The following is a 24,843-nucleotide window of genomic DNA, read 5'->3' as shown; positions in this document are numbered from 1 at the left end:
CTCCTCCTCCTCACAGTCTTGGCCTCCTGCTTCATGCATCCAACAGGTTGGTGGTCTCCTTTCTAAAGATCTAAACTTTGCAGCCTTGTTTCATACTGTGTAATATGTAATGAGTAAATGAAGCCAACACCTCTTTCTGCACCTTTATGTTTACGTAATGTGTTTTTTTGTTGTTGCTTAGATTGTTTATTTTTCTGCTGAAAAGCGTCCCTGTTGTTTATCCTGTCGCTCCTCCATATATTGATCTTCTCTCCTCTCTCATTTTTGTCAATTGTTTGCTAACAAGCTCTATAAAAAGACTTCATTTTCCTCCTGAAAGAGCCAACTGACTCTCAGGTTGAGATAAAGCGCTTGAGACTGAAAGATAAAAGTTTTTCCTGTAATAGGCTGCTGCTGCCTTTATTGGAGGCTACTGAATGATTGATTTGAGTGTTTCATATTCAAGCTGCATGTCAAATTTTGCACTTTGGTCTCCATGCGTAAAACAGACCTTTAGTCCAGTCTGGTTATTATGAGCGCATGTGCTATTATATCATACTAGGTGTGGCTGCGTAGAGCTGCAGGGTTTCTACAGTCAGCTCGGGAGCAAAGGTCTGTTTGCCTTTGGCTAACGATTTACACCCTGAGTCTGTCAGCGCGGGTTCATGCGTGACTGTGCATAGATACACCTCTGCAGCTCTGCTCCGTGCACTCTCTCACTCTCTCTCCCTAGAAACTAGAAAAGAAACTTGGAGCAAACTGTGTCACTGAGTGGAAGACACATCATCTCTGTGTGTCACCTCATCTGTCAAAGTCTCACACTTACATAACAGCAGCCTTTTATCAGTCCACTGTTTTTAAGACAGGAGTGTTTTCCAAGAAAATACGCTTCAGTGGCTTAAATGCAAAATGTTTAGGAGAACAAGTTATTGATGATAGTTTCTCAGAGGCTCAACAACTCAATGAGATCAACACCTTCAAACTAAATATGCAACAACTCCAGGTACCAGGTTCTGGTAAGTCACTGATCAAACAAACAAAAAAAGTATTATAGCTTATAATTAACAATAATTTAAAAAATGTACTAATACTTAATAGATTAAAAGCCATTAATTTTTTTAAATTAAAAATTGCTTTTATGTGTCAGATTGTGACTGTTTTTTCTCTTCTTAAGCAGTGGTTGCAAACTTTATTTTTGTTATTGAGTAAACTGACAACCTCTGACAAAGTGACATGTTTTATGGATATTTCATATTATTTTCTATGTATAGCAATCACAGTAAAAACACGATAACACGATGACTGCAGGAAGTTGGTGTAAAACAAGCGATTTGGATGAATTTTGTGTAGATTATTTCTTGTGAATTTTGCATCACAGATACATACTTAATTAGTTTTTTTTTTCTTTTTTGTGACAAGGACAGTGTTTTCTGCTCCCTGACTCTTGGTCATTGTTGTATTAGCTCTTTGCTTGTTTTCACTGTGCACTTTTCTAATGCAGGATGAGGCTGTTAAACAGAGAGCGAATGCTTTGTGAATGTAGCTTGTCTTCACTTTGCCCCTATTCTTCAAGATTTTTCATTTATCTTGAATAATATAACTTTAATATCAATCAATCGATCAACAAATCCTTTATTCTAGACTCATAGTCCATATAAAAAAAGAGACAACATCTAATACACTTTTGACATACACAAATACATTATCTAAACAAATTATCTTAACTCTAAAAATAACAATGCAGTTTAGCTTTCTTCACATAAATCAATGAAATGCTGAGATATAGACCATTTTATAGACTAGTGTTATTACATCCTTAAAATCACAGAGGCCTCCTGACCCCCCATGAAGCTCTGATGACCTCTAGTGAGTTCGGGACCCCCAGGTTGGGAACAAGTGTTGTACAGTATGACACTTTCTTAATATTTTCAGCGCTTTAGTTCATGATGTGGATTTGTTCAATGATTCGTTTGACCTCTTTTTGGACATACTGTCTGGGCGGAAATTAATTTGTTAATAATTTATTAACATTTATGACTAAAGAGCTATTGTAAGAACTATTTATTGATGAGTTATTAACAATTATGATTTACTTACTTTTGCTTTTGGTCTTCTGGAAATTGAAAAAGTATTTTTTCATTAGTGATTAACCTGTTGAATTTTTTTTTTAACAGTTTACTGACATATTGTTAAGTCTAAAAAAAGGACAGAAAGTAGAATTGTTGTGGAGCAGGAATTTTAATACATTACATTGAAAAATATCATTAATTGAAACCAGTTTTGATACCACAGGGTAAAATTGACATTTAGAGTGTACTATTTAAAAATTACTACAAAAAAAGATATAGATATAGATATAACAGGGCTGTCACATGACAAAAGACACTTTTTTCTTGGTTAGTAGCAGAGAACAGCAGAATGACGTATTAAGCATCAACAAAAAGAGAGAGTTAGAAAGCACAGTTGGTACTGTGGTACGGATACTGCAGAAAATAAGTATTGAAACAGCTGTAAATATTCAGAATGGATATATATTGATAAATCAATGTTTTCGACTACACTAGAAAATAGTCACATTTTCTCTGAGCCCAAAGGGACATATTTGGATATCTTTTTTATTCCAAACCCCAGAGTTTCTCAATAACATAAAACAAAGAAAAGCAACAATTCCTGACCTCAAGAAGTTGAAAAGAGCAAGTTTTTGGCATTTTACCTTGATGAAGGACTTGTAAATTGTTGATGATTCTTCTTCTGTCAGTTGAATAATTAATTAATCAACAAAGCACAACAATCATGGAAAGTATTGCAAATATATTCTGTGCCTAGTTTGGGGTTAAAAGTGTGTCATGTTGAGGGTTACATAATCTGCAGCAATGCACCAAATAGACAAGTATTACTTTGCACTCTAGTGCACCCTGATAGTTTGGTGCCATCTCTGTGCCATGTAGATTTTTTTCTTCCATTTTTAACATCGTTTTGGCCCAGTCAGGCTACTAATTCATCCAAAATCATCAGTGTGTTGCAAGCTGTGGCCTCCCTCCAAATGGTGAGAGTGGGAGGAGAGATAGGGGGGCAGCAGAGGGGTCAGAGTGTGAAAATGAAGAAAAGAGATTTAACTAGACGTGTTCAGGTGACACTAGACTCAGAGAGGGACGCGACCTGAGCACAGACAAGGGCAAAGGCAGAAGAGGAAATACAGAAAAACTGAAGAACAAAGAAATTAAGATAAAAAAGTAGAGGAGGAGGAACAGTGCAGGGGATCTAGATCTTAGACAAAATTGATGGTTTTATGAAAATGGGTAAGCAGACTTGTTTTTGTACTAAGTTTTGTACATTATCATGCAACTGCAGAATGATTCAAAATCAAAAGATGACCTTTTAGGGATTGATTTAGTTTGATTAACTGTGAAATGCAAAGAAAAAGGACTTTTGTATGCAGGTAATTAGGTTGTATAAGTGTGCTGGCTAATAATTTGTCACTTTCCGGTATCTGTCGTGTTGCAATATCGCCCAGTTGTAACTTGCAGGTCAAACACTGCACCACTGTGTCATTTGTTGGATGCTTTTGAACTTTTGTGCAGAGTCATGGTTGGACAAAGATTTTGCCCTCTTACATCGAGGTCACCAATTGATTGCACACGCTGACCTGTGTGCATGCAGGAATGTGACCTGCTGCAAACAGGCCACGCCCATCACCTGCTTGACCTCTCTTATCATAAAAACTGATAATTTGCAACTGTCTTTGACCTGCGTTATTTATAGACAGCCTTTCCAGTAACAGGTACATGCATCTGTGTGTGTGTGTGTGTGTGTGTGTGTGTGTGTGTGTGTGTTTCCATGTGTACACTCTGGGATATGTCAGAGGAGGATCTCAGTGGGACACGTAATGATGTGTGCAGCGGTGCGGCAGAACTGGGTCACAGGGAGGTGGATAGAGAGTGAGAGAGAAAAGGAGACCGGAAGAGAAAACACTGACAGCTACCGAAATCACAGGATGGAGGAGCTGTTCACGTTATTCTGCAAAAGTCACTGTTACCATCAGGGACTTTTGTCTGCAGGTTTAACGCTCAGTCCGTCTCCATTTCTGCATGTGCATTTAACTTTGAGGGCTTTAATTCATAGCACGCAATTAAATTGTGACACTTATTAGATAGTAGTGGTCAACAAGGCGTTAACACTGTGACAGGTAGTGCAAAAAAAAGCAACAAATAATTGAGTCTCTCCTCCGTTATAGATCTGTCGAAATCTTCCTCGTCAGATTCCTCCTGTCTTCACCACCTCACTCTCACCCCCTCCTCTCGCTCTCCTTTGTCCTCACCTCTTCGCTCTTGTTGTGCCGTTAGCAGCGACCTTGTCTGCCAGCCTCTCCTCCTCCTCCTCCTCGCTGGTCTTCACTCTCTCCTCCCCCGTGGTGGCAGAAATTGCAGGCTTGACTGATTGTGACATCCTCTAAAATGGATGCCATTGTTACCGGCTCAAAGCCCTCAACCAGGTACCACAGTGCTTTGCATGAGAGACACTGGCTCCATTTACTGGTTCTACTGTCAGGTTTTATGCAGCGGTGGTGACAGGTGGTCTCATTGAGTGTTTAAAAGCTTTCAGACTCGTAAGTCTGAGATTCTAAGAGGTTAGAGCTCATAAAATCAATGTTAAAACATATTTATTTGAGCTAAGATTCAGCAGTTTGCAGAGTGTAGGTGGGGTTTTATTGTAGTTTGATTCATTGTGGATGACTCAGTAATGGGCAAAAAATAATCTGCACTATCAGATATGTGTTTTTAAACTGCTCTGGTCTGATTTTTAGAGTAACAATGGCTGTAAAGTGAAAGTGTTCAGAGGTAGTGATGAAGCCACAGATAATAATCACATAATCACCTGACTCAGCAGTTTCCTGCAGCTCCATAAACTGCAGAAAACTGCAGTTTATGGAGGGAAGGGCGCGAAGCTGACTATGAAGAGCACTATTCATGCCCAGTTTGTTTATCACAAAGTAGCCCCAACCAAAAGCACACTACGGCTGCAACGATTCGTCAGTTAATTGAAAAGAAAATTAATCAGTAACTATTTTGATAATCAATTTATCATTTCAGTCCTTTCAGTCCTGGTCCACCTTCTTAAATGTGAAAATTAGGCCAAATTTCTTTCTCATTTATGATAGTACATTAAAAACCTTTGAGTTTTGGACTGTGGGTTGGGCAAAAAGACCATTTTTAAGATGTCACTTTAGGCTCTGGAAAACTTTGATAAGCATTTCATTTATTTATTTTTTGACATTTCTTGACTAAATGATTAATTGTGAACACAATCTGCAGATTATTCAATAATAAAAAAAATATTCATTAGTTGCAGCCCTAAAGCAAAACCTGCTTTATGGTCTATTTCACTCTGAATGAGACCATAATTTACAAAATGATCATCATGCTGTGTTTAAGAAGACTTGACACTAGTGATTGAGACCATAAACTTGCTCGTAAATGTTTACTGAAGTAATATTTCAAGCGAGAATTAGGCTCATTTTCTAATATTTTTACACAATCAGAGCTGTTTTGCATCCAGTCCCCCCTGCTGACCATATAAAAGTATGGCATTAGGCATTAGCTTTACTTTGCAGACCTGCAGACAACCCTTGAGTTCTGCAAAGATTTTATAGCATCTTTCAACTCATTGTTTTGGTTTTTACAACCTGCAACACAACCTAAATTTAGAATTCCAATATGTTATTTCCATGGCCACAGAATATTTGTGAACATGAGCAGCTCTTTCTCGAAGCCAGAAACTGAACAAGGAAGTTGTTAATGTTTATGTTAACTAATATTTTAAAATTGTCTTTGACCGTAAGACTTATGTGTATGAATTTTGAAATGGCTGTAATTCCTATTTAATGTTTTGGGTCACTTTTCCTGCTTTTATGGCTTCATTTCCAGACTGTCCAGTACCTGTGAGTTACCAAGCAGCAGGGAGTCAATGCAGCCGGTGAATTAATTGGAGCATTTAGCTGCTTAAGAGACAGATATTTCTCTGAGAAGCTAGTGGAGAACAAGATGGACCAGATGGAGAATGAATATTGGACTTAGATTCAACAGGTGTCCAAAAACCTAGAAATAATATGCCAATGTTTTGTTACAGCATCCTGAGCTAAAAATCGGTGAATGCAGGTTTAACAAGCATTACTTAAAACTTGGTATCATATTAGAGCTGTTTTCTCTCAGCTACAGAATTCATTTGTCGTCTCCTCATGAACAATTTTTCAGCGTTGTGGTTTTCAGGATGGAGAGGAACATGCAGCTCCGACACTGACAGACAGCACAACAACAAATCAGTCTCCTTTCAGCTTTACTGTCTCCTCGGAGAGTGCAAGACATCTCAGTTTGTCTTTCCTTCTTCTGTCACAGCCTGTCTCTCTGTCCCTTCTCTCCAGCCTCATTCCCTCTCTCTCCCAGCTCTCCTTTAATGTTATTTTCCCTCCATCCACCAGATGCCCTCACACTTCCCCTGCTCTCTCTATCATCTGACTGCTCCGCCCATACACACGCACACCTGTTCCTACTTTCCTCATCAGCCATGCAGATATTTATTCAGCTGTTTTCCACTCACTCCTTCACAGTTTCTTAGACTTTCAGTGTTGCTTTCTTGTCTTGGTTACGGACTACTATGGACTTGAGGTGATTCTCTTTTTGGATTTGATTCCCTGTTTCAACTGGTTTTCTGTTTTTGACACTTAACAACCCACAACTTTGTGTGCTTTTGTACCTTTATTTCGTCAATAAAGCCCTAACCTGTTTTAGTCTACATATAGTCTGTATTTGGGTCCCTGTTACTCCACTCACTCCAGTCGTGACATCTTAAGTAGAAGGGGCGATGATATTTTATTAAACTGCATGTGAAATGAGGATCTTCTGTTCCTCCAGTTTTCTGAGATGCAGCCTTCTTTACATTAAAGGATTTCTGTTGTGTAGACCCGTTTTGTATTTTCATTTGATTCAAATGTCACCACACAGCTTTTTAATGTCTTCTGTATGGCATTAATGTCACCTCTCCTTCCTTTTTCAAAGTCGTTGCTTGTCGAAGAATATCTGCCGTACTGCAGCTTATTGTTTCATATAACCGACTCGTATGACAGCTGAATGTCAGCATGTTAATCTTCATGACCCCTCCGCGCTGTAGTTAATGTCAGGTCAGTGTCTGTGGTGTGTTTCTGTGCCTCTGTGTGCACAAACTCTGTTTTCTTTGCTGTCACTGCACAATCACAATCTGCTCTTAAAGGGATAGTTCACCCCAAATAAAAAAAACCAACATTTTCTTCTTATCTGTCGTGTTATTTATCAATCTAGATTGTTTTGCTGCGAGTAGCCGAATATTGGAGATATTGGCCGTAGAGATCTCTGCCTTCTCTCCAGTTTAGTGAAACCAGAGGGCACTCAGCAACTTAACAGCAATGTCTCCAGCCAACTGTATCACCGTGCAGAAGGAGGCGTGCACCTACTCATGGACAAGAGGCTTGTGCTCGTGACAGTGCAAGATGTAAACAGTAATGGCGTCCTCCTCAGCTGAGCTGTAAAGTTAGCTAGTTCAGTGGTGCTTAGTGAGCTAACAGTAGATGCACACTTCCTTCTGCGTTGTGATATGGTTGGCTGGTGTAGCTTGGGAAAAAGAAAATAGTTCCTACGTGAAACTGCTCAAAACAAGGTCTGTGGATCATCATGAGTAAACGGGTCATAATTTCTGGAAAGTGACATTGAGGTTGAGTTTTTCAAATGTAAGTTTTTGGTGCTTTGAGTGCCATCTAGTTTCATCATATATGTAAGACACATTTACAACCGATATCTCCAACACTGCAGCTCACACCAAAACAATCTGGTTTGATAAATAGCACTATAGCTGAGAGGAAAAATATGTCATTTTTATTTTGTGATGAACTGTCCCTTTAATAAACACTAGTCGTGTTGTTCTGTTTCATCATTCACACAGCAATACACACTTTTCTCTGTTTGAGGTGTTTATTTCATTAGCATTCACAGGTGGAGTTGGCAGTAGAGTTTTCATGACTGACTTCACCCCGCTGACAACATTTTTCTGTCGCTACAGCTCGCATCAGGCGCTACTCAGAGAATATGACACTGCCGGACTCTTTCATCCAACGCCAGGAGCTGGATGCCAGCATGGCTGACACCTTCCTGGAGCATCTCTGTCTGCTGGACATCGACCAGGAGCCAATCACAGCGCGCAACACCAGCATAATCTGCACCATCGGTGAGTGTGACAACCGGCCGCAGACAGTGAGTCTCAGTCTCAAGTTTGTTTTCTGGCAACTGTTGTATGTCATCACTGGCAGGCTGTCAGACAGCCAGCTCCTGGGTGCTGGGTGGCCGTCAGAGTGTTGGCAGGGTTTGATTCTTGGCTCAGGACCTCTGTCTGCTTTTCTCCCTCCCATAGAAAAAGAGAAAATAAAAGAGAAAAAGAGGAAATAAGAAAATTCAATATACAGATTGATTTTTCATTCTTGCAGAGCTCTGACTCTCCAGATATCTCACACAGGCAGGTTTTTCTGTACTCCTCACTGAGGGCTCGTGTCCAAAGTAGATGTACCAACACAGTTATTTTTCAATGTAATCCAATTATTTTCTTGGCCAATTAAATACCGAGAAAAAGTGGGGAAAAAAAGGGCCATCACAATTTTCCAGAACACGTTGACGAATCCAAATTGCTTGTTTTGTCTCATCAAAGTCCAAAAATAAAGCTATTCACGTTGCCATCACAGTGAATGCAGAAAAACAGCAAATTGTCACATTTGAGGAGCTGGAAGCAGTATTTTTTTGGGTATTTTTTGCCTGAAAAACAAAATTCTCAGTGACTTCACCTCATTGTTTCAGCTCAGTTTTACGTAGGTACGTGTTTTTAAGCATTATTGCCAGTTAAAGTGAAAGTCAACCACAGATTCACTCGTTACTCTTTAATTGCATGGGTTTTTGTTTGGTGCTGTGTGCCCAGTTTTCACAGCTTCCTTTTGGATGCATGCTGTTTGCAGTCTGGCACCTGGCTGCTACTTTTTTATGAAGTCCGGACCTCACCTAAACACTAAAATAAGAAGAAAATGAGACAATACAGATAGAAGGCACTGTCACTTCTGATAAATACACCTAAACACACTTCTAGTAGGTCATAAGTGATAATTTAGGGGGATTACTGCTGTTTGTGTGTATACATCGGTTTTTAGCACGTTCCTGCATAGTATGTCATCAAGGCTTTAGTTGGTAACTTTTGTAAGCTTTTGCTTGCTAACATTTCTGCTGAAACTGTCACTATATCTACATAGTAGTGGTTGAGACAAATAATCTGTGAAAAAATAATATTCCTCTGCCTCTTCGTAGTGTCTCTTATGGTGTTAGACTACAACACAGTGAAAGAAAAACAGCCAATCAGAAGCAAGGACTCTAATGCAGCTCCCAATCATATCAATCACTGCTGGTGAACTGCAGTGAAAATGTCAAACTAAGCAGCGCATATCAAAAATAAATCAAGATTCTGTTACTGCATCACTCATTTCTTACTTCAGATGTTTTCGGAAACATAATTTAGTGTACTGTTTAGCTGTAAAATGAGAGTTTGGTTGGGCCGATTGGCAGAGCTTTTATTTTGCTAGGTCACAAACGTTCTCATTTTACAGCTAAACAGTACACTAAAATATGTTTATAACAGTATTTGAGAAATAGGCAATGCTGTAACAGAATCTTGATGCAGTTCACAATCAGTCATTGACATAATTGACAGCTGTATTAGAGACTTGTTGCGTCTGATTGGTTATTTTCCTTTGCGTGTGGTGGTTTTTAGCAAATACCATTAGAAGGGGGAGGAGCATGATTTTTCACAGATTATCTGTCTCATGCACTACTGTGTGGATACAGTGACAGTTTTAGCAAATTTGACAGTTATTTTCATGAAAGTTGCTAACTTTAGCTTTTATATAAAATGTTTTTCTCTTATTTATTTTATCTACTGTGTCTTTTCAGGTCCTGCATCCCGGTCCGTCCCCAAACTCCAAGAGATGGTCAAGGCTGGAATGAATATCGCTCGTCTAAATTTCTCTCACGGCTCACATGAAGTATGCGCAGTACTTCTCTGTATATTGTTTCTCACAATTACAGTACTTACATACAATTTTTTTTTTATCCTTCCTCCAGTCATGCATTGATTCTCTGTCTCCTTTCTCTTGTCTGTCAGTATCACGGTGAAACCATCAAAAACATCCGAGAGGCGGTGGAGACGATCACCTCTGACCCCTTGTATTATCGGCCGGTTGCCATCGCCTTGGATACGAAGGGTCCAGAGATCCGCACTGGATTAGTGAAAGGGGTAAATATGTAATGCTTCATCTGTCATAGAGTGTAATCAATCAGTCACATTCAGTGAGCTGTAAGAAGAGCTGAAAATGTCTCGACTGCTTTGTATCATCCTCATTTAACAGGTAACAGGTTGTTACCTTCTCTTTTTTTGTTTTTTGGCATAGAAACTGCACGCATGTGTGTCCTTGTTTGCTTTTTCATCAGCATCATCTTGTTCTGTTGTTCTTTGTGTTGCTGTTGCATGCCGTCTGCTTTGCTGAACAAATAACTCTGAGCTCTTGGAAACCTCTTCATGCTTTGATTAGCTTACAAAATGCTCTGCATGACGTGCGAGCTGCATGCTGATCCTGGCTTGTTTTGTCTGTTTAGTAGCTCAATAGAAAGATTAAATAGAGTTACTAACTCGTGTGTTACACATAACTGTATGCTATATTATCTTCATGTGATATTCTTAGTAACTAATTCTAATTTCTTGGATTTACATGTCATGAATATATATATTCTGCATGTTTTAGAAGATGGCATTTTACATAAACAACAGAAAGAATGACCCTTACTTCAAAATTATTTAATTAAAAAAATAGGTACACATAAACTGTCATTTCTAACCGCAAAGTGAGACAACAGCGTCACTAAATGATTGGCAGAGAGCTGTTGACATATCTGTGGGACAGTTATAGCTCAGTACAGTTGAAGTCTGTCACGTTATCATCGTCACCAGCACTCAGAGCCTCTGATGTGAATTACCAGAACTACTCAGGCGTCATAAACCACTCTGGTTTGTGGACGCTTGACATGCCAGTAAATCATGTCGTGTGTGGACAGCGTGGGAAGTTGGATCCAGCAGGTCTCAGCCCGGCTCAGGGGCAGGCTGTGGTTTTGCAACAGCAAACAGGGAAAGATTCTCTCCTCCGACGAGAGAGCCAAATATTTGATTATTGTTTTTTATTTTTGTGATCATCAACAGATCAATGTACATCAGCATAACAGATAGATGACAACATCGGAGCATGGAGGGTTTACAAACTGTAGTTCTTTATTTATGATATATTTAGTTGGAATTAATAGCAGAGCATTAATTACAGTTTAACAAATTTCTGAGTTTGTTGGTTATTATATTCAGGATAAACAAAAACAGCTTGCGTGCCTGTGTCTGCATGTTCTTGCAAACACAGGAACTTAAAATAATATTTGGAAGAAACTCCACAGTTGCTCCACAGGTGGCACAGATACACATATGACACCTCCCATGCATTTGGTAAGACTTGTGTTGACAGGCGAAAATTAATAATGCATTACTTGGCTTTAAAAATTACCTAAGTAACTCTTTGAATCCTCTGTAGTTTGGTTTGATTTCTTTCAAAAACATTGGCAAGAAATTAGTAAAAAGTTCTGTACATTTTTACATGGGAAGTCTTTTTGAAATGAAAATGTTTTTTTTTTTTGAGAGAGAGACCTGTCAAGATGGCACGTCATTACAAGGTTAGAACGATTATAAAATACAGCATGTCAAAAACAGACAAGGGACAATTAAAAACAGACACGTGATACAGAATTAAGTTTAGGAATAACAGTTTTCTGCACTCTTCAGTTACAGATGTTTTTTTCACAACTTTGACTCTCCCAGCCAGGGAGACTAAATCATGAGGCTTTGGTGTGTTATGAAGGTTATTGCATGACCAGGGTGTAAAATATGAGAAATCTAATCTATGAGAAATTTGGGTCTCTCGTAGAGCCACATCCTTGTGGAGTGAAAATCATAACTGTTGGTTAGTGACCGGAGGTTACACAGAGGGAGTTAAACCAGTACGGCTTTGTCGATAAAAATGCACCAGTGTTGCCGTCTCCTGAGGCCTAATGAGGGCCAGGAAACCGGATCATAAAGTTTCTTTCTCTCCACTTTGTTTGTGTGTGTCTGTGTATAGAAAGTGGAGGAGGAGGTGGAGCTGGAAAAGGGCAACCATGTCCGTGTGGTGACAGCAGAGAGTGACAAAGACAAGACAGATGGGAAGGTTATCTGGGTGGACTACCCCAGCCTGCCCAAAGTCCTCGATAAGGGAGGCAAGATCTACATTGATGACGGCCTCATTGCACTCAAAGTACTGGAAACAGGTAATCTTGTGTTATATAGATATATATATAGATATAGATATTGACCAAAATAAATTGGAAATATTAACAAAATCATTAAAATTTTAGTACTGAGCATCCCAAACAACTCTAATATGTGTAACATAAAAAATAACAAAAGAAAGAACAAAAGAAACAGACAAACTGTACATATTAAATACTACTACTACTGTCTCTGCTTACTCATTCTTCTTAATTATAGTCTATACAAATTCCTATTTGTCCTATGTGCTATTTTGTTGCTGAAGTAGAAAGAAAGAAAGCGTTCCTTTATTAGTCCCTAGAGGGGAAATTACATTTTTCCACTCTATTGTTTTTTGTTTTTTTACAAATGAAATGCAGACACAGGCCTGAAATACAGACACATCTACAAACAAGACCTATAGACATGCATTAATAGAAAGTTGGACTTTGGACAGGCGCCTCGAGTATTCAAGGTTTTGGTGCTCTGCTCCAATGTACCTCGGCAGTCTTGAAAAGCATGAACTGGCACCTCACCAGCTTCCAGTCCACACTTAGTCTTTGGTCAATACAAGGACATGAACCTGTGACCGTCTGGTTCTCGAGCCAAGTCCCCACAGAATGAGCTACTGCCGCCTCATCTAATACATCAATTTGTAGCATTAATGCACAAAAGACCACCTCATTTGGTCACATAATGATTGGCCCTGTAGGTCTCACTCTGAATGAGGTCTTTTCAAAAGGGAAAGCTGGCTGAGCTGAATCACCTGTCCATGAAAAGATGGTACTTGGAGCCCCCAAACAAAATCTGCCTCCCCACCATTATGCTTATCTGGATCATATCTGGGGCTCTGCAGGTTCTATAAATAGTCTAAATACAGTCTAGATTAGAAATTCAAGTTAGAACTCGAAAAAACCAGCATAATCTCCTGCTAGATTATTCAAATTTATTAAATATTTTCATCCATTTACTTTAGAAGATATTCACACCAGTTAATTTATTTGTTTTATTGAACCTTTATTTAACTAGGTTGAGAATTTGCATTAAAAGAGAACTATCTATCAGTCAAAAACCTTTTGGGAGTTAGCTGTACAACCAGGTAGGCTGGAAACATCGACATCTTTAAGAATCTGCTGCTGAATCTTTGAATTTAGATTTAGGAACATTTAACGACACCAGCTCCTTGAGTTTCAAGTCATTCTGCAACAATTCACAGACTGAGGGTTCAGAATACCCAAAAACCTTTTTCCCAATTTCTGTCCAAGCGTTTGAGATAGAGAGCATAAAGAGGTCCTGAGAACACAATGAATACTTTCTGCTACTTTTCTACGTGATAAAAATACATAGGCAGTGTGGGAGAAGACCAAGAATTGCCTTAGATATAAAATTGTATCAGTGTAAGAGCCTGCGGGTCGCCAGAGCAGGCCATCCTACCCAAGAGTACAACTCACAATGCTGAGTGAGAGATTTACAATTTGTAATTGTAATGTTAAGACTCCTTTATCAATGCAGTCTTGGCAGAGAAATTTAGTTTATGCTATACTCAATTCGTAGATGACAGTTTAATTCATGTCTTATTTTCTGAAACTCCTGCAGGCTCTGACTGGGTGGACACGGTGGTGGAAAACGGTGGGCTGCTGTCCAGTCGTAAAGGTGTTAACCTCCCCGGCTGCGACCTCATCGGCCTGCAGGCAGTCAGTGAGCGAGACGAGGCCGACCTGAGGTTCGGGGTGGCGCAGGGTGTAGACATAGTGTTCGCCAGCTTCATCCGCTCTGCCCAGGATGTCAAAGATGTGCGGCGAACTCTTGGGGCACACGGACGACACATCAAAGTGATCAGCAAGGTGGAGAGCCGGCAAGGTGTTCAGAAGTGAGTCCAGGAAAATATTTTTTAAAACCATACGATTTAAACCATTACGGTTGAGTTTTTTAATAGCTGGAGGCTTTAAAGATTTCATAATGAGGCTGCGACAGGACTCAGAGTCCACCCTCCTCTGAGCAGCCAGCTGTCAGTGATGGATGGACACGTGTCAGCTCTGGATGTTACACATCTATGATGAGTGATCAGTGAGGCTGTCTGTGTGAGTTATATCTGCCGCTTTATATATTTGACACACTTTATGTCACAGCTCCTCTCATCTGCATTCCTCATCTCTCATTTCTCCTGCTGCTGGCTGCCTGCTGACGGTGTTTAACTATAGCTCTGATTAAATGGGATGTTTAACATCGCATCATAAAGATTGAATTTTACACAACTATGATGCTATGTACCAACATTTGTCAAGAAAAGTCCTGTTTTACATCTCCTGCAGCTTTAGGTTTTATGCCTGACAACCAGACGAAGACATTATGCTTTTGTGTTGTCTGTCAGTTTGTCCAGGGTCCACTTAGACTCAACGATGACCTGATTAGATTTTGGTGTTCAAATATAAAAGGTCAAGATCACAGTGAATTCTCATTCTTGTGAATGCGAATCTCAAGTAATCTTTGAGGAAGTTTATCCAAAGTTGTCACAAACGTCCACTTGGATTCAGGATTAACTAATTAAAATTTGTTTGGTGAAGTTAAGGTCACTGTGACCTCGTCATTTTCATTCTCATGCACGCAATATCTCAAAAATGCCTTAAGGGAATTTCCTAAAATCTGGCACAAATGTCCACTCAGACTCAAGAATGAGCTGATTAGATTTTTTCAGTAAAAGTCAAATGTCAGGGTCACTGTGATCTCACAATACAGATTTTTGCTGATAACTTCAGAGTGTTTCATGTAGGAGCGATGAGAAGGCGTGCATCTACTCATGGACAAGAGACTGATGCTCCTAACAGTGCAACATGTAAATATTAATGGCTGAGCTGTAATGTTAGCTAGAAGTAGATGTCCGCCTCTTTTTGCATAGTGATTCGGTTTGCAGATGTAGTTTGGTAGAAAGAAAATAGTTCCTACTTGAAACTCCAATCAACAAGGTTTGTGGATTATCTTGAGTAACCGGGTCATTATCTTTTTGTAGAGTCATTGCTTTTTTTGTTATTTCTTGTGTTCTCTTGTGCTCAGTGGACTGTATATGGTTTTTCATCATTAAAATAAGGATACTTGCAATTATTCACCAGTAAAACTTCTAATATGATTATAGGACTTAGATCACAATGCAAAACTATCCACAATATATTTTCAAGATCCAGAGTCTGTGAGCAAAATCCTCTTTTTGCACATTTAGACCTGCATTTGAATAATAATGATGCACAGAAACGCCATCGTTTCTGCCTCTGCATCTTCATATTTGCTCACTGCTTCTTTTGTGCTCTTCTCCATCTCCCTCATTTTTATCCCAAACTCTCAATCCTTTGCCTCCTCATCCACCCCTAATCTGGCTGTCAGCTTTGAGGAGATCCTGGCTGAGAGCGACGGCGTGATGGTTGCCAGGGGCGACCTAGGGATCGAGATCCCGGCCGAGAAAGTCTTCATCGCCCAGAAGATGATGATTGGACGATGCAACTCTGCCGGCAAGCCCGTCATCTGTGCCACGCAGGTCAGGGATGAGCACGCACATGCAGAGAAAGATGCAGAAATGATCAGATATACAGATTTAGACTTTTCACCAGTGTTCTCCAATCAAATGTCAAATGGGTCCAACATTAAAACCTAATAGGCACGCATTAACCTCGCCCTCCTACATAACGTACTCGCACAAACACACTCACTTGTCCAATAAAATCATCCTCGAAAAGATGCACACACTTCCTCCCTTTCACACCCCGCTCCGGCTACACACACACTCCTGCAGCCATGTTGAGTCACAGCGCTGTAACTTGTTTATGCTACAGCTCCTGACTCAGAGTGACAGTGTTATAGCAGGTTTGCTACACGAGACCTGAGCCCACAAACACCACCCACACATGAACACCATTCAGCATTAGCTACAGCTTCTTAACTACTACAAAAACACAGCCTCTTGGACGACACTGCGAGGGATCTCATTTTCCAACTGTCTGCCTTGCTTATTGACTCATAATATAGAGTCTCTCACTTGTCAATAATCCTGCAAATTCATACTTGGCTGCCTCGGTCTGAAATGATCTCTCAATTCTCCCCCAGTACTGTCCATCCGTCCACAAAGCCATTACCCGGTCTCTTCTCTTTCTCCCTAGAGCCTGTTTGACATTACTTTCTCATTGTGGACAAAAATTGACGTATAAAGTGGCTTATTTTTAATGGACTCATTGATCGAATCCCTTTGCCCTGCAGGGACTGTTTGGCTGTGGTTAAAAGACTAATGTGGGTTTGTGTGTGTGTGTAATGTGTCTGTAGATGCTTGAGAGCATGGTTGCACACCCACGGCCAACCAGAGCAGAGGGCAGTGACGTCGCCAACGCCGTGCTGGATGGAGCTGACTGCGTAATGTTATCTGGGGAGACCGCCAAGGGACTGTTTCCTGTGGAGGCAGTGGCAATGATGCACTCGGTGTGTGTTTCAGTGTGCACATGATGTCCACTCTGTTGGATCTGACTGCTAGTAGTGCCCCCTGATGACGCTCGCGCTCTCTCTCCGTCTCTCAGATATGCAGGGAGGCAGAGGCGGCCATTTTCCACCAGCAGCTGTTTGAGGAGTTGCGTCGTCTCACTCCGCTCTCATCTGACCCCACAGAGGTCACAGCCATCGGAGCTGTAGAGTCCTCCTTCAAATGCTGTGCTGGGGCCATCATAGTCCTCACCACCAGTGGCAGGTGTGTATATCAAATCTACCCCAGAAAAGAATGTATGGTCATGGTTAAATCTCTGAACTCAAAAGAAATAGTCCCCCAGTGCCGACATTGATATTTTTGCTTATGGCAATGTAATTTCTTCAAATGCTTCATATTTCTAAGATGTGCACAACCAAAGCTCAAAGGTTATGAAAGTCAAACCATAATGATTTAAGTATTGAAACTGTGTCATTAAAAAAGTAATAAAAAATCAGACATTTATAGACACATTTTACAAAAAAAAAACATAACATATTGATCCAATTTTTTTTAAAACATTGGCACACAGACAAAATATATGAGATTTTAATTAAGTACATTATTTAATTTTTGAGATATACAGAAATTAAATGAAATAAACGAAATAAACTAAGAGCCAATGACTAGGTACATACTAAAACACAGAGCAAAATTAACTAAAATGTCATAAAACATGTGAAATCACAGAAAAGCAATTCTTGAAAAAGTGGGATTTTAAAAACAAAGTTTGCAGCCCTCCTCTCATTTCAAAGTCTCTGAGCTCTGACTGCAAAGGCTGTTTAAGATTTTTGAATTAATCCCAGCCTTAAAACAAGTGCTGCATGCGTAGGGCAATAACAGATCAAATATCTTGGAGCAAGGACTCTCAGGGCTTTGTAAGTAATCAATAGTACCTTAAAATCTATTCTAAAAGCAACAGGTAGCTGGTGTAAGGAAGCCAGGACCTATAAATGTGGTCATGTTTTCTAGTCTTTTAGTCAAAGTCCTGGCAGCAGTTTTGATTAAGCTCGAGGCAGGAGACTGATTTTTTTGCTGATGCCACAGAGTGGGAATAGCAGTGGTCAAATCAAGTAGTTATTTGTTTTGTGGAAAGAAATGGTCTAATTCTTAAAATGTATGAGATGATGAAAGCAGGACTGAAACGTTGATTTTACATGTTTGTCTAAACTCAGATTTTGATAGAAAGTGACACCAAGATTATAGCAATCTTGGGTTATTGAATGGGAGAGTGACCCAAGGCTGTTTCATTTTTGGATGTTTGAGCTATCTTGATCTATGATCCATATCTCTGTTTTGTCAGCATATAGCTGCAGGTAATTTTGTGACATCAACTTGCGGATGTCATAAAGGAAGTGTAGCAGATTGACAGTGTCCTGAGAGTTTTTTGGCAGGGTCTCCACCAAAAGATAAATAAGAATATCATCAGCATAAAAGTGGAAACCGATACATACATATATTCCTCTAGCCTACATATAAGGTGGCCTAGAGGAAGCATGCAAATGAAAAAGAGAATTGAACCCAGTACTGAGCCCTGGGGCACCCCACAGTAAACACCTCTTGCAGCTGAACTAGCATCAGTGATACCCGTGCAGAAATGCCTGTTTTTTGGGTCGTTAAAGATAAATATGTAGCTCTGACTGAATGTAACAAAGTCTGCCCACCAGCACCTCTAAAGCTCTGCAATCCTGCTTGTTTTGATTCATTCAAAAAATTAAGTGTAAAAATGACCTACTGACAGAACCAGGCTAGCTGTTTTCATCTGCTTCCATTCTTTGTGTAACAGACTGTAGCTTTATATGTATCTTACAAGTATAAGAGAGGTATCAATGGCTCTGATGAAGGCTTTGTGCTAAAATATGTAAGCATATATCAATATCAATCTTCTCATTTAACTCTCTGCAAAAGAAAGCGAATAAACTTCTATGGCAATGTCAAACTATCCCTGTAAGGTTAAGGAAAGGTTGAGATAACTGTTGATTAAAGATGTAAACATGAGGTCTGCAGTAAGACGCAAATTCTAGTCTCCTACATGAAAGTCAGACACTTTATACATCCAACAACCACCCTGACATCCACACTGTAACCTTCCACTTCTTTAAATATATGGCACACCACCTCCTGCATCACCACTGAATGGTGGTATTGGACACAAATCTTTAAGTGCTTAGTCATCCAGTATGAACTTAAATCCTTGGATACTCAGCTGGCTTTTTATACACCCACAAGCATGCATACACTGTAGAGTTAAACACTCATTCGTGGAAGAGCTAGACCTGAATAAATATCAAGGTTTTTGAGTTTCTCTTCTTCCCCCTGGACAGACATACAGGCTCTTTAAAGGCTGGAGCAACAGATGTTGTTATTGAGTCCCAGAGCAAAGCTGCAGATTGAATATTGCAGTCCTGTTATCTGCTGTTGCATCCTTAGGGTAGAGTTTTATGTTGACTATAATGTTTGGTTTTGTGCATTTTTGTGTGTTCTGATAGCTTATTGTATAAATCGACTCCCTTACCTGGCAAAATAAAGATTTCTCTCCTCCACACACTTGCATACACAATCTCGATAGATTTACTCTACATGAGTATGCATATTTTAAATCCCTACATGCAAAGACCCATTTCTACATACATACACAGGCGCCACATAAACACAAAAGAATAACAAATTATTCCATACAGGCGCAGTGCATAATACAGTTAAGCACTTTGCATCCTCTCATGCTCTGTGGTTTGTATAAAAAGGATGTACAGAACCAGTTGACCTTGATTGGGATCAAGATTGCAATAAAATAGACTAAGAGTCTTCAGTGATGATATCAGCTCTGTGAGGCTGTACTTGTGAACAGCAGTGCTTTGAGCTGAATGTTAATATGAGCATACTAAGATACTCACCGTTACAAAGCTAACATTCTGATATTTAGGTGGATGGATGGACATAGATTGATAGATAGATGGATAAATGTATGTCAATGATCCCAAAATGGGAAATTCTTTCGTCTCAGCAGCATTTTTTTAAGGCATTGCACAGGAGCAATAAAAACACTGTGATATATATATATATCACACCAGAGGAGAAGAAATATAAATATATGTCTCAATGGATAAACCATAGCATATTCTGTAAGAACTGTAGTTTGGATTTCTTGAAGTGGGGTTGTATGAGGTCTTTATCCATATTCAGTGTATTTTCTACAGTAGAGGGGGGCCGGCAGGCTCCCAGTTTAGACAAACAGACAATAATATTGGCCCAATGCAATATGAACTGCTATGAACAGGGGTAGCAGCAAAACTATATATCAGAAAATATCAGTTTAAGTGTAGGTCGTGTAGAGAAAATTTTCACTGCTTTACCTTGCCATCAAACAGTGATTAACCCCTGGAAACTGAAGCCCTTATGTCATTCTCTTCCAAGTTGCACTCCATTGAGATAAAACAGCAATTTAACATCATCGAACACAACAGTTGCTGCTGCCTTGAACAGTTAGTGTGTTTGTATCATTGTGTAACTTTGATGTTTTAAAGGGTTAGTTTGGATTTACCAAAGCTACACAATAAGATAAGGGAACTGATCAAGGCAGCAGTAAACCAGCAACTCCCATGTTCTGCGAGCTAAAATTACTCAGTATGTTTACATGCACAGTTTTGTGCGGTTCTAACTCAGTTAGGCCATTTAATTGGGCTACTTGTCCTTGGCAATATGCCCTTATTCAGCCAGTTGCAATAAACCTATATTACAGTCTATGATAAGGACCGCATCACAATCATAACTGTTTACTCACAATAACCTCTGGGATAGAAAACCATAAATATAATTAAATTGTGCTGAGCAAACTCTGCCTCAATTAGCTTTAAGCCACCCAACAAAAATTTTGAATTTGAAATGGATTTTACTAATAAACCAAAAAATAAGTTAAAATTCTGACCTTATGAAGGCACTAGATGAAAAGAAAGTGATTGCAATTTATTGGGAACAAAGTGGTGGACCAACAGACAAACCGACACAGACTGCAGAGCGACAGTCATCCCGTAGAGCTGTGCTGCTAGCCAAAAAGTGACTTTGAAAGAGAGTTTATTATTTCTATGGCAGGAGCTTCAGTCACAAACTGCTCATCTGACTAACGTCTCAAAAGTAGCAGAAGCTAAGGTGGCATTTGCATTTAGATGCAGTGAAAAGATGACAGGAGTTTACCACCACCGTCAAAGTGTAAATGAGTGAATACGTTTTAAGAAAAGTGTTCATCTCTGCAGTAGAGTTCAGACACTTGTGGAGTCTATGCCAAGGAGCACTGAAACCAATGTGGCGTCTGGACAGTTCAAACACTGATATATTTTCCTTCCTTCTTTTGTCCTCGTCTCTTCAGAGCGGCACATCTCCTGTCCAGGTACCGCCCTCGCTGTCCTATTATTGCCATCACCAGAAGCCCTCAGGTACGGTCTGCCTCTGTTAACTAGCATTTGTCTCGTTTGAAACTTGAACGTTGATGAATCACACATTTCAAAAGTCTGTTTGTGATACAGTCAATATTTACTCGCTCACTGGCTGTAAATGGTGACAGCACTAAAGATGTCAGATTTATCTTAGTGGATTTTTGTGTGATATGTCACTGGAGTGCATTTTGTGTTTTTTATGGGACAGTTGTTTTAAAGCTTGTGGTGAGAGCACAAGTGTGTCACAAACCGCTTTGAAGTAGATTACCTGTGATTTTAAAGTTGTGTGGGGTTAATCCATCAAAGATCCCGCTCACCACTTGCTGAAGGCTCCTTATGGAGGTCGAAGGTCACGGCCACATTCAGAGCAGCACATCTGGACCAGGTGTGGATATGTTCAGCACAGTGGACGGCTGCTTTCATGTACCTTGACCTTGTGACCCTCATATGATAACACGCGTGACTTCTTAGATCACAGGATGTTCATTTTGAATGTCGAAGCCTTTAATTACATACAGTGGAAACTCACTGACAGCAAACTGTTTTTGCAGGAATGCCCTGTTGATCAACAAAAATTAAGTATATCAAGAAGTAGTAACAGTAGTAGAAGTAGTTACACAGAAATTTTGGTTCCTGGGTGATGGTGGAGGAGAGTTCAGGGGTTCATTAAACATATTTATACATTTAATATGCTAAGCAAAGTTAAAGCAGGTCTGGCTTTGTATTGTTTGTAGATAATCTTTGGACCAAAATTTCAGTGAACGGGAAATTAGCCTCATGGTGGGGTTAGATCAATCGGTCCTATCCTGGGGGGCGGGACCCCTCAAGAGGTCAAAAGAAAACTTTTCAAAACCAGATACTTCTGTCACACAAAATAATTGTTTTTGATTTTTCACTCTGGATACACACAGGCACATTTTCATATCTCTAAAAATCTTTTAAATGAATCAGTCTGAGAAAGAAAATCACTCTTTGGCTGAACTGTGATGAGGGGTCACAAATATACGTAGATCCATATAGAGAGGTAAAGTCTCTCCCCTTCCGGTGATTCCTTATTTCAGAAAAACCATATATTATACAGTAGTCAATAGCAAGAGACATATTTTTGACCCGGTTTGATTTTTTTCATGAACCACCCATGCAATGTTAGTCTTTTCAAGAGCTAATTTTGTAACTCAAGAAAGTTGCACTTCGTCATTTAGTTTTATGTGAAACCGCTAACTGAACTGCATCTCTTGTCCCAGATGATATACACCAGCAACACCGACAGCCGTTACCTTTGCACATTTCACTGCGTTCTTACCTGATATGTTTTATCAATGAATCCTGGTCTTCCTGGCAGCCAGGACGTAAAACAATGAACAAGACAGGTTGCCCGTCCTGCTACAAACACACAGGCATTGCAGTGCCAGTGAGGGACGAAGTTAGGATGTCACTTATGCTACTATTTGATTTGTATGCTTTCTAATTCCACACTTTTAGTCTTATACTTAACAGTTTAATGACAATGGCACAGTTCAAACAGGATCAAAAATTATTTGTGTCTCACCGTTGACTAATGTTCATATTTTTTCTGAAATCAGTGGCATGTTCAATCTCAACATGGAGTGCACCATTTTGCCATGGTTTCCAGGCTGATTGGCATGTTTCTTTGAAATTTTGTGAAATGGTGTTGGGTACATTTCTCTTAGTTTGGTAGGTTTGTGAGAGAAATCAGCAGCTACTTGTATATAAATGAATGGTCTGTGCTTATTGTATGTACATTTTTTTCTTTCATTTAACACTTCCTCTTGCAAAGCAAACATATGTTTCCCAGGCTAATAAACCCCACTGAATTGAATTAAACCATGATATACAAAAAGGTAGTGCACTTGCATTACACAACAGGGTGCTCAACACCTCCAAATTCATTACCATAAATGTTTTACTATGTTTTGTCAGGACTGATTGCAGTGAAAGTCCTGTGGTTGTTCAGCATAGGGAACGAAAGAGACTTTGTCTCTATTTACTTTATGCAGTCGGAAACCCAAATGGTCAGATGCTCTTGAAAGTCTTGAATGGACAGATGACGTGACAAAAAAAAGTTTTAAAAAGCACTCACATCCAGTACTGGACAAAAGATCCTGCAAAAGACAAAAAAAAAGAGTCTGCACATTAGACTATGCTCCCATAAATATTTAAATCATCACATCTGTGGTTATTTATGAAATATTAATGGGAGTCTTGTGTGCGAACTCTGTTTTTTCATCTCTCAGTTGATGTGACTGACATTTATGAGCAAACAGTTTGTTGTTGTTTGACACAGACAAACACTGAACTTGAGTGTCTCTGTCCTCTCCCTCAGGTGGCTCGTCAGTCTCAGCTGCTAAGAGGAGTGTTTCCTGTCCTCTTCCACCCTCTGCCCGCTCCCGTCTGGGCCGATGATGTAGACAACAGGGTCAACTTCGGCATGGATATAGGTCAGCGTGTGTGAGAGCTGTTTGTCTGAATGTGCGCCTTCATTAGCCATTTAAATGTTATGAGGCTGTCTTGCTCACATGTCATGCTCTGTGTCCTCCTCAGGGAAAGCCAGAGGATTCTTCAAGTCAGGCGACATGGTGATTGTGGTGACGGGCTGGATCCCAGGGTCGGGTCACACCAACATTATGAGGGCGGTCAATGTCCCGTAAAAACCTGACTTTACTTGACTTAAAATCTGACTGACATGCTGACGATAAAAACCTAAGAACCACCCCTTTAAAATAGAATAGCGACCACAGTCACTCATAGATTAAGAAAAGTATTTTATCAGCATCATTGTTATTTAAACATTATACAGAAACACTTGCCACAGGTACTCTTCTCATAAATGTTGCGTGTCTTGAAAACGATGACTCCCTCCAAATAAAACTTGAACCATTAAGTTTAACGCACTGTTCTTCTATTTAATGCAGAGATTTAAAGCTTCACTAATTGAGCTGTCCATTCTCCTCCGTTTTCATCTGCTTTATTTGTGGGAGTAATATTGAAAATGAACATCGTCTCTTTGCCTCTTTGTTGAAGCATATCATTATTGGTAGCCTTTATAAAAAGTGAAGATAAGGCTTTCATTCCTGTCCATAGTCCTGAGCTTATCTCTCTGACGGCACTATTCTTTCGGCTATGATGAGCCGTGCCGAGAGATGCAGAGATGACGGGTACTGAACTACATCCTTTTGTCCACTGAGATGACCCAGATGCCGACATCTGCCGACTGTTCTCTCGTAAACTAATTATATATCTGCTCCTGCTTTCTCATGTCTGACGATCCTTTATTTGACGTCCTCGCCTTTCTTCTGCAGGCATCCTCCTTCTTTAGTGTTTCCTCTTCAGCTCCAATGCACCTCATCTCCTCCTGCCTTAGATTACCTATTCTCTTTCTGTCCGTCACACATGGATATTTGCTCACTATGTGAATGTGTCACATCCACATTCACATGCCTAGAGAGCAAATATCCGCATGGTTGGCTGTGTGACATTTCATCTTAC

The 24,843-nt window shown here is 39.8% G+C and overlaps 1 protein-coding gene across 5 annotated transcripts; it reads left to right on the top strand.

The window, feature by feature from the left end:
- The first annotated feature begins 11 nt into the window (after nucleotides 1–11).
- Nucleotides 12–24,730, top strand: pklr (pyruvate kinase L/R). Of its 5 annotated transcripts, XM_042490626.1 has the most exons (13): nucleotides 6,578–6,641; nucleotides 7,032–7,153; nucleotides 8,065–8,229; nucleotides 9,987–10,078; nucleotides 10,198–10,329; nucleotides 12,245–12,431; nucleotides 14,008–14,281; nucleotides 15,787–15,937; nucleotides 16,717–16,869; nucleotides 16,965–17,131; nucleotides 21,270–21,336; nucleotides 23,681–23,795; nucleotides 23,899–24,730. In XM_042490626.1, the coding sequence occupies exons 2-13, from the start codon at nucleotides 7,147–7,149 to the stop codon at nucleotides 24,003–24,005; spliced, it is 1,617 nt and encodes a 538-aa protein (XP_042346560.1). In that variant the 5' UTR covers nucleotides 6,578–6,641; nucleotides 7,032–7,146; the 3' UTR covers nucleotides 24,006–24,730. The 5 variants fall into 5 exon arrangements, with proteins under 5 accessions (XP_042346558.1, XP_042346557.1, XP_042346559.1 ...); XM_042490624.1 differs by lacking the exons at nucleotides 6,578–6,641; nucleotides 7,032–7,153 and adding an exon at nucleotides 12–46; XM_042490623.1 differs by lacking the exons at nucleotides 6,578–6,641; nucleotides 7,032–7,153 and adding an exon at nucleotides 769–995.
- Nucleotides 24,731–24,843: the final 113 nt, after the last annotated feature.

Source organism: Plectropomus leopardus, chromosome 7 (genome assembly GCF_008729295.1).
Source record: "Plectropomus leopardus isolate mb chromosome 7, YSFRI_Pleo_2.0, whole genome shotgun sequence".
Lineage (NCBI taxonomy): Eukaryota > Metazoa > Chordata > Actinopteri > Perciformes > Serranidae > Plectropomus > Plectropomus leopardus.
Note: the sequence above shows the minus strand (reverse complement) of the source record. Positions and strands in the feature narration are given on the sequence as shown.

Excerpts from the sequence above, each read along its gene's own strand:
- pklr (XM_042490623.1), top strand. The coding sequence starts at position 968 with ATGCAACAACTCCAGGTACCAGGTTCTG. Across the intron at positions 16,870-16,964 it reads CAGTGGCAATGATGCACTCG|ATATGCAGGGAGGCAGAGGC; the intron begins GTGTGTGTTTCA and ends TCCGTCTCTCAG. Across the intron at positions 23,796-23,898 it reads CAACTTCGGCATGGATATAG|GGAAAGCCAGAGGATTCTTC; the intron begins GTCAGCGTGTGT and ends TGTCCTCCTCAG.